Source organism: Labrus bergylta, chromosome 10 (genome assembly GCF_963930695.1).
Source record: "Labrus bergylta chromosome 10, fLabBer1.1, whole genome shotgun sequence".
Lineage (NCBI taxonomy): Eukaryota > Metazoa > Chordata > Actinopteri > Labriformes > Labridae > Labrus > Labrus bergylta.
The window spans coordinates 20,522,391-20,532,005 of record NC_089204.1 but is presented as its reverse complement, the minus strand read 5'-3'; the positions used below and the strand labels follow the sequence as shown (position 1 = coordinate 20,532,005).

The 9,615-nt window shown below is 38.0% G+C and overlaps 2 protein-coding genes across 3 annotated transcripts; both read left to right on the top strand.

Moving 5' to 3' along the window:
* The first annotated feature begins 483 nt into the window (after nucleotides 1-483).
* si:ch1073-143l10.2 (uncharacterized protein LOC565165 homolog) lies at nucleotides 484-5,061 on the top strand. Of its 2 annotated transcripts, none has more exons than XM_020639218.3 (7): nucleotides 484-776; nucleotides 871-934; nucleotides 1,027-1,111; nucleotides 1,741-1,814; nucleotides 2,275-2,526; nucleotides 2,615-2,703; nucleotides 4,308-5,061. In XM_020639218.3, exons 1-7 carry the CDS (start codon nucleotides 557-559, stop codon nucleotides 4,379-4,381), a joined length of 858 nt encoding a protein of 285 aa, XP_020494874.1. In that variant the 5' UTR covers nucleotides 484-556; the 3' UTR covers nucleotides 4,382-5,061. The 2 variants fall into 2 exon arrangements, with proteins under 2 accessions (XP_020494874.1, XP_020494873.1); XM_020639217.3 differs by having other exon boundaries at nucleotides 2,615-2,736.
* A 121-nt stretch (nucleotides 5,062-5,182) lies between these two features.
* On the top strand, nucleotides 5,183-6,873 carry tex36 (testis expressed 36). Its single transcript, XM_020639155.3, has 4 exons — nucleotides 5,183-5,461; nucleotides 5,559-5,699; nucleotides 5,886-5,960; nucleotides 6,059-6,873. The coding sequence occupies exons 1-4, from the start codon at nucleotides 5,411-5,413 to the stop codon at nucleotides 6,326-6,328; spliced, it is 537 nt and encodes a 178-aa protein (XP_020494811.1). The 5' UTR covers nucleotides 5,183-5,410; the 3' UTR covers nucleotides 6,329-6,873.
* The last annotated feature ends 2,742 nt before the right edge of the window (nucleotides 6,874-9,615 follow it).

Below are 9,615 nucleotides of genomic sequence, written 5' to 3'. Positions count from 1 at the left end.
CGTATTGTATTGTATTGTATTGTATTATTGTATTGTATTGTATTGTATTATTGTATTGTATTGTATTGTTTTGTATTGTATTGTATTGTATTGTATTGTATTGTATTGTATTATTGTATTGTTTTGTATTGTATTGTATTATTGTATTGTATTGTATTGTATTGTATTGTATTGTATTATTGTATAGTATTGTATTATTGTATTGTATCGTATTGTATTGTATTATTGTATTGTATTGTATTATTGTATCGTATTGTATTGTACTGTATTGTATTATTGTATTGTATTGTATTGTGTTGCATTATTGTATTGTATTGTATTATTGTATCGTATTGTATTGTATTGTATTATTGTATTGTATTGTATTGTATTGTATTATTGTATTGTATTGTATTGTATTGTATTGTATTGTATTATTGTATTGTATTGTGCTGGGCGCTGGCACATGCGGGGGATCGGATCACGCTTGGAGGTATTATTGTTCAGCTGCAGACTGCAGCAGCTGACTGAACAGGGAGGAGCTGTGAAAGTTTCTAACAGGCTGGTTCTTTTGCTGATGTTAACATTCTCACGGTTTCATCTTCGACCACGCGTAAACAAGCAAGTGCGAGCAGGAAAGCTTTTACGCGTTGACTTGGGGACATTTTGGAAACCATTATCAACGCGAGACGAATCAGTGTTTACTACAATGTCAAGCTGGAGGAATCACGTGCGCACAAGTCTGCAACAGAGAGACAGAAAAGAGAAAATCCCATACGCCGGCGTTTTCACGTGCTGTAAGATAAATGCTTTTTTTTTTAATGTATTAACATTTTGCAGTGGTGAAGTTTGAATGCACCAGGTAAAAGGTCTTGTCTGCTTTGCTTTCAGTGTCTCAGCTGGAGGAGCGTTATGAAATTCGCAAGCACATTTTGGACGATGTTCTGTGTAAGAGGTCAGACATGCTGAAATTCACTAAACGTGCACACTAGACATTGTATTTCTAAAAAAAAACAAAAAAACTTTACACTGGTTTTTAATTAACAGTTTAGGGCGAGGTGGTGTTGACGTGGGAAAAGACTCAAGGCTCCTTCAACTCCAACTGAGAGAGAGTGAACACATGCAAGAAAAGGTGGGTTAATAGGCTGCAGGACAAATCCCTTGATAAACATTACAGTATCAAGCTCCGACTTTTTGGAAGACAAAGGCTGTCATTGAATTAGAAGTAGCAGCACTTGCACAAACAACCTGATAATAAGTACATTTGTTGATACAGGGGTTTTCAAAGGTTGAGACTATTGGCTGTTCCTCAGACAGTTCTTGGAATTAGATGCCTCAAAGTTCACTTGATTGGTTTATACCCAGTTCTTGCATGCTCAAAGGATTATGATTATGTTATTTGAGGCTCTTAATTCTCAAAAATTGAACCAAAAAAGGCCTACACAGTAATTTTTCCAGAACTTCAGTCTGTACAAAACACCCAGAAAAGAAACGGTTTGTAGGCATTGGGAAGTTTTCAACTCATTTTCACAACAAAAACCTAAAACTTTAACAATATTTTTTCTCACTTCCATTCTTTGAGCCTCCCCTGATGTTTTTTTTTTTTTTTTTTTGGAGCTTATAATGAACACTCCTGTATTATTATAAAGCTTTAGGTCTCTGTTACCCTCTTAAGATATCAAAACTATTTGGCAGCATCTTGTGAGCTCCTCCCACTGTCCTCTATTCAAACACTTACCTTGTGTTTTCTTTTCTCCCCAGCTCTCTCAGACTGTCTCTGACCTGACCACCGTCCTGTATCTGAAAGAAGCTGAACTGCAGTACAGGCAGGCACGGTAATTTAAGTTAAAATATAGCCCTCTGAGTAATACTCTCTGCTTCATCCTACAAAGCTGGATATGAGCCTGAGGACGGAATCAACAACGTGTGAAAGACCTATTTATAAAAATAATCAGGGCTTTATTTATTTATTTAAAAAATACGAGTTGGCTGTATTTAAATGAAAACATCCACCCAATCCTGAGACATTTATGTTAGCCTGTATTTTTCATTATTTACCTGAAAAGCCATCACACAATATCAATGTATGTTATAAATTGTCTCAAATTGTAGTATCATAATATTGCAGCTCTGGGCTTATAAGAAACAAAATGACTCTTTATAGTGTGACGCACATCTAGTGTTGCAGTAGTTCTACCTTCTCAGATAATAAACAGAACATGAGTAGCTTGACACAGTCCAACATCTAACAGCAACATGTACTATCAACACACTTTTATACTTGACTTTTTTCAGCGTGTCCCTCTTCCGCCAAGAGGCTCTTTCTCTGGCTAGAAGAAGCAACACCCAAAGGGCGTCCCTTTCAGAATTAGAGCACACCCTAGAGTGCCAATCCAAAGAGTTGGCAGATCTGCATGAAGAGGTGAGAGGACTTAAAAAAGCGCTGGCAGAGGCACGGAGAGAGAAAGAAGAACTCTTACAACGTTGGATGGTGGAGAAGAGGGTGGAGGCAGACCGACTGAATAAGTACAACGACACACAGGAGAGGTGAGAGAAGTGAAAGTGTGACTTACAACGCCAAGACACAACAATGTCCTCACAATTAAAGTTTCTGGTGATTAATGTGATTCACCAGGTGGCAACGTTTGGCAAAGCAGCTGAAGAAGCAACTCCGTATCGAAATTGGAAAGGAGTATGCTCCCATAGTGACGAACACTTGGAATGGTCAGTCAGAAATGCTTCCTACGGCCATTCACTGTAAGCATCTCTTCAAAATATGAATCCAGAATGTAGTCATTGAAAAAACAAAAAAAATAGCTGCTTCTTCATTTAACATTATTACTTCCCTTTAATGCTGCACCCACTGACCCTTGTGGGCATCAGTAGCCTTCAACAACACCATCCTTAATCCAAAAAGAGTTGTGTTTATGAGACAAAAGGTCTTCTGAATTGTTATTATAATCAACCAGGCACTGAATGCACTGATCATGGCCGATTTAGCCTTCATAAGAAAGAATTACCACGAGGCAGTTTATGCCCCCGACAGTCAGTGAAGTTACAATTTACATTCATCAGTGCAATTGTGAACAAATAAAAAGAAGCCTTTTCAGGCATTGCTGAAGGATTGTGTTCACAACATCCTTGACTTTTGACCCAGTGGTAACCTCCAGGCCTGAGAAATTAAGAAGAAGAAGTTTTAAAATGTGCAACTACTCAAATATTTACTTGAGGAGTTTTTTGGACTCTAAAGCCAATTTATCTTTACACTATGAATTTAATCAAACATACCCCTCTAAAGTAATGCAGTAGAGGCTGCTTGAGCATCAGCTTGGATGTGTAAGCTGTTCATCACCTCAGCTAATTCAGTCACTGAACTCAACCTCACAGCCTGTTTGTGTTGTTGGTTTCTTTGGGAGATTTTTCATACATCAGAACATTCTGACAGGCTGATCAAAAACTCTGTGCTCCATTTTTTGTTAGCAATAATAAGCAGGGTGACAAGGTGTTTGTCTTGAAGTTGTTGTCGGATTTTCCTAACTGAGAAGTAGATCATAGTAATGAGTGGACCAGTTGCTTATGTTAATGTGTTTGAGCTGTCCACTTGATGCTCACTCTCACTAAGGAGCTGTGGGGAAAGAAGTAGGCTAGTTAGCTACATTTGTCACACTCGCTACTCCAAAAACAAAAAACAAAAAAAGCGACTTTGGTCAGCTACAGCCACTTCCAACATTAGTCCTGTGGGGAACACGGCGGTGAAGTAGCTCATTCACAAGCTAATGGGCCTTTAAACTTTAAAGGTCTGATTACTTGGTGTTTGCCTCTTGTCAAGTTATGGTCAGGTCTGGCTCGAAAATAAACATATTTACAAACACGACAAACTCAAACCTGAGAAAAGGCCTCTAATACTCCAGTGGTTAATCCTACGTCCAGTTTTATGCAGTGTGTGAGTTTGACCTTTGAAGAAATAAATATTGGTAATTCATCCTGAAGTTCAAGATGATTTTGTGCCAGATATTTGAGACTTGTTGCTACTGTATGCTACCATGTTTTTACTGATTCACTTACCTCACCTCACCTTACCTTACCTCACCTTACCCCCCCCTTACCTTACCTATGGATCCATTTCAGTAGTTCACTTTACAGCTTGTATAAGGTTTTAACCTCAGTATTTCTTAGATCTTGGCTAGTTCCTCTGTCAAAAACAAATGGAGACGCTCAAACTAGTATTTTTTTTTTTTAGAAGGAAAAAGATGTAACCCTTCAGCTGTGTGTACAATGAAACTTAAAACACGTTGTTCACCCTTTTTGCATGCTTGTCTTGTCCTCAGGGATCAACAATACATCAGAGATCCGGCTGACACATTCAGACAGTGAGCACGTCTCAACTGTAACACAAGTCTGATACTCCCTTGGGATTCTGGGAACGTCAGTTCTTAGCACAAGGATTACCTCTCGAACCGTTTTCTTGGTACGTGTAAGTAGAAGAACAACAAATTGCTCGATGAGATGACAGAATGATGACCAATATAGCAAACCTGTTAACTTGAAGTGTTGTAACAAATGTTTTTTTTTATTATCTTAACCTGATTTTTTTTATGGATCTACCACTATATACTGTCTATGTATTGTTTACTTTACATGTCTAATTTTACACTTAGTGCTTGAACTGAATTTGAGCCTCCTTTGTCCCATGTACGGTCAATTACACTCCATCTTACTTACTCACTGGACTTTGTCCTGATTGACAAAAAGCAAAAAATGTTTTTTTAATAATCCTTCCAAATGGTTTCTCTTTCCCGCTTATCACTTACATTTGACGAGTTGGTGTTTTTGTACAGTCAGGGATTTTGCGATTTTATTTTATTTTTTCAACTTTAATTGTGGTTTTGTGAAGAAACTTACATGAATAATCAGAATTTATGTTAAAATTATTGTAAAACACATTTTAAATCATCTTTGATAATTAACATGTCTTTTGAAAATGGAAAAAGCTATATGTCAGATGGATATATATGTTATTGTGTAGAATAGTATTGATGTTTTTCTGTGTTGCCCTGAAAAATAAAGTCCCTCATAAGCTAATTTTGTTTGAAAACACGTTTCCTTGTGGTCTTCTGCATTTAAGAATACAATACTAATGGGAATACATGAATTTAATGGCATTAATCGTTGGCTGTCATTTGATATGAAACAAAATGTGCATTTTTTGATTGATTTTGCTTTTGTTTGATTAGTGTTTGGAACTAAAACTATTTTTCTTTAACTTTAAGAATTCCAGTTCCTCACCTCCTAACCACATTGCGGTCACATTTGGAGTTGTTTTGTTTGTTGCACAGTTTCCATAGTGACCCTTGTTTCAGTTGTTAGGTTTTGACAGTGTGTGTTGTGTACTTGTGAAACAACTCGGTGAACTTCCCAAAGGTGTATCATTATGGTAAAAGGTGGAAAGCGATATTCTTCAATGAGCAATGATGGCAAATGGGTAAGATATACATTTTTCATAATCTCAGTTTTAAATATCACAGCATTGAAATCTTGCAGAGTCATCAGCCTTTTTTTGGTTTTCATTTTCTTCTTAGTTTGCTCATCCAGCTCTACCAGAAAGTGGGCCAGAGAATCGTGAGACTTGTACAAGCACGGGGATCATGCTGAGTCAGGTCAAATCAGCTTTACCTCAGGCTTTGAACTTGGAGCGCTTTCCTAAATGGAAAACTCAGCAGGTGAGTATGCACAGTAGATAATCCAGTGTTTGGAATTACCTTTATTTCACTGTGTAGTCATGATCCAGGGCTGTGATATCGAATTTAACGTCTAATCAAAGCACTACTTGTAAGTGCATTGTCTCTCACACCACTGTCTTTAGCAGTATCAGACTGTACTGTCTCACAATATGTGTTTCTTTACAGGATTTAAGAGAGTTTCCACACTCAGACCATGACAACAAGCATGCGTTAAAAGACGACATCTCTGTTTTCAATCAAGTGAGTATGTAAACATATTCAGTGCTTTATTAAATCAGATCAATCACCACATCTTGAACAAAATAATTACTTGTCCATGTTGTCTTGGTATATTCCAGGGTGTGGGACGCAGGAAGTGTCCTTACAATGAAAGACAGTACAACTCCCACTTCTGCCTGTGCCATGATGGAGGTGACCGCAGCACTGAAGAGACTTGGAGGAACACCAATACTGTCTACAAGACTGACTTTTTGTTGGAGCAGGCGGATAATGGTCCAACAACCTACAGAAGGTTCCCAAGAAACCACAAGCAGAAGTCTTTGGCACAGGCAGGGGAACAGTACATGTGGTTCGGGAGGCATGACTGTCGTCCCACAGAGACCCATTGAGTGCTGGGAGAGGCCACCTGCAGAGCACCTTTTAAGCTTTAAGATACTCCTTCATTCACAACCTTTTAGATGGAGTTGTTAGGACGGCTAACCACATTCTTTAGGGAAATAAAAAACTGAATTGGAAACATCTGTTAGAATTTTGTCTAGTTTTGAGAGGAGTATCCAGACAGGAACAATAGACTAATTCATCCATATTAAATTTGAAAATCTTATTTTATTAGGCTATTATGATTTGTTATTTTGCCACAGAAAAGAACACTATAGGATGCAATTTTGAGACTTGGGTAAGCAGTATAAGTCTATTATTCAAACTTCAGAAAACCCCCTTAGAGCCTTATATCCTACAATGTGTACAACTTCAAAAGTCAATCAAAGAGCATTAATACTGTATTAAATAAATAGGCTACGTGTGATGTAAATCCACACTAAGTGCAATTGTAAAGTTGTAGCATTCATGGGTTCTTGAATAAACTTAAAGACTACATGAACATTGATTAAGTAGCCTGCTGCACTTCTGAAAACTGTAATATTAGAAATGAAAATGTGTGAAAAAGGGTCAAGCCCATCTTGCCAGGCAAACACAATTCGTCCCAACTTATTTTCAAAACCTGTTACCTGCACTTCCCATAATGCAACACGACTGGGTAAAGTTCAGATGGATACTGATGCTAGTGGCTGAAATACTAGTAGTTGTGATGCTAGTTTGGCAAATTGAGAAGAAGTGCGGAACACAAAAGTCAGGTAGGATTACTTCTGACTAAATTATTGCCAAAAGTGTCATTTTCAAACTTCTTGTGTTAAGAACCAAACTACAAGGACTAAAGTGACATACGACAACTAATTGTAACTGAAAGGACTTGAAATAGATTTAGGAAAGGTGTTTTTACACCCAAAAAACTAAGTGCTCCTAAGATGGGCTAATGAGTTAATAATAATACTGACTGTCTGTACTGTAGTGTAGGGAATTTTGAATTTGAATGTTTGAACATTCAAAATTAAATGTTTTAAGCACATTAACAATGAGTGCAATAAAGTCGTTAGTTACATATAAGAGGCATTTTTACAAGGGAAGTCTACACAGGGTCGGATATTTTTAGGTTGTGAAAATATCCCAAATAAAATGGTCGATAATAGAATCATCAAAAATGCAATACTTGAATTTATGTCAAACGCTTATGAGCCCTGTTGGGACTACAGTAGTTCATAGTTTTTTCCAGCAGAGGGCAGCAGGTCTGCATGAGTTAGAAGTCAGCTAAGGATACAGTGAGTTACACAACAGCCAAGTTGTGTGAGAAATAAAAAAAAAAGAATATAATAATATAATAATATCAGTTTGTTATGCGCATGTTTAGACCAAAAAAAAAAGGGTGAAATAATTAGAAAATGAATTAATCTATTTTTATGAAGTGCATATCAACACCAACATTAAACTAGAGCATGATAAATAAATTAAGCAAAATCTGAGTCAGAGCATGGGAATTTGTTTTACTCCTGGGGATGAAAGGGATAGATGTGTGTGTGTGTGTGTGTGTGTGTGTGTGTGTGTGTGTGTGTGTGTGTGTGTGTGTGTGTGTGTGTGTGTGTGTGTGTGTGTGTGTGTATGTTGTGTGTGCTGTCTGTACAAGAGAAGGAAGAAAGCGTGGGAGCGAATCATAGAGAACACTGCTCAAAGAAAAGGCACTTAGGAGAGGAGTATCCCCAACCACTCTCTCCAATAGCTGACGATTTCTCAAGAGAATGTTCTGACCAGCTGCTTTCTTCCTTTAAGTACCCACTGGAGAGATTTTTTTTTTCTCATAAGCTTTACTTCCAGCTGAAGTAATTAGCTGATCCACATACAGCACTAACCCTGTAGGAGTTTGCTTCACTTTTAAAAGGTGATGTACATCTCACCGTTTTTTTTTTTTTTTTTTATATGGCAAGATGAGAAAGCTGTGAGACACGCATCTGGAGCGGCTGCCCTTTGTGATTTCACTTGTCTCACACATTGCTGCCTGCAGGTGCACGGCTGACCCCAGGCTGCAGGGGGGAGGGCGTTTGTAACAACAACCATAGCTTTGATTTGTTTGTTTTTAACCCTGTCTTTGCCTGGTCATTGAAAAAGAAGCTTTATTGATAAAAAATGTTGTTGTTTTTATGCGTTTTTCTACCAAAATGAACCCAAAACACATTTTAGAGAGGTGCATGGGTGTTGACGAGTGGAACAGTGGTTTTCATTAGCGGAAAAACACCTCTGATTGTGTTTGACAGTTGGTTCTGTCCGGTCTGGACTGTTCGTCTGCCACCTCTGTCCCTGTGGATGCAGTTTGCAGGGCTGTCTTTAAGACTTGACTCAACTTGAAATGTTCCTCTGCAACAACACTTCACTTCACAGCGACTCCAGTTAGATCCGATGCAGCTTTTGATATTTGACATAATATTGCATCAATCATCCCCCAGTTTGTGTGTGCGTACTTTATGTGCCATGTGAAGCGAGATACCTATGTTATATCATGTGGGGGTAAAACCACAAGCATATGTAAATGGGGTCACTTGGTGGAATATCAAACCTTCTCCCAAGGACAAAAGACACATCTCAGTAAACAAGCATTCAACCACCAAAGCCCTGCACTTCATGAATATTAAATCAGACACTTTGAATCCTACCTCTTTGGTGTTAGGGGGCCTCAGTCTGGATTCTTACCGTTTCCTGTGATTTATTCGCAGGTGCACATGTCTCTTTGATGTGTTATGTTGAGAGGTTTTTTGCACCTGTTAGAGGGGGGAAAAAATGCTTTGAAAACAAGAGGTGGATTTGCCAGACAGTCTAAATGACAGCAACAGAAGGAAGATTTGTGTTGCCGTACGACATTGAATTTACCTGGTTTCGTGTGCGTTCGTGTGTTCTCCTTTCAAAGGGCTGCTGTGTTTTTATGACACACTCTGTTGTGTGAACACAAAAACACCCTTTTAGTCAAACCAAATCAACCAGTTCTTCCCCCCCCCCATCATGTCAGTTTTTTTAGCATTTGTTCTGATGTTATGAAGTTGTGCATCTTGCAATTTGTCCATTACCTATTCATTAAAGATGTGACTTGAAAAGAGAGTTGCCATGGTGACGCTTTAGCTAAAATATACATCTGAGCATTTTTTTCTTTCTGATTTTTTCTTTTGACAATTAAAACTGAATCCCTCGTTTCTGTTTTTCTCTCTTCTTAAATGCTTTCTCGTACGGTGTCAAGGCTCCCAGCATGACTTTTTTCACTCTTGAGTATTTTTGTTAAGTTAACATCTTCTGCATCCAA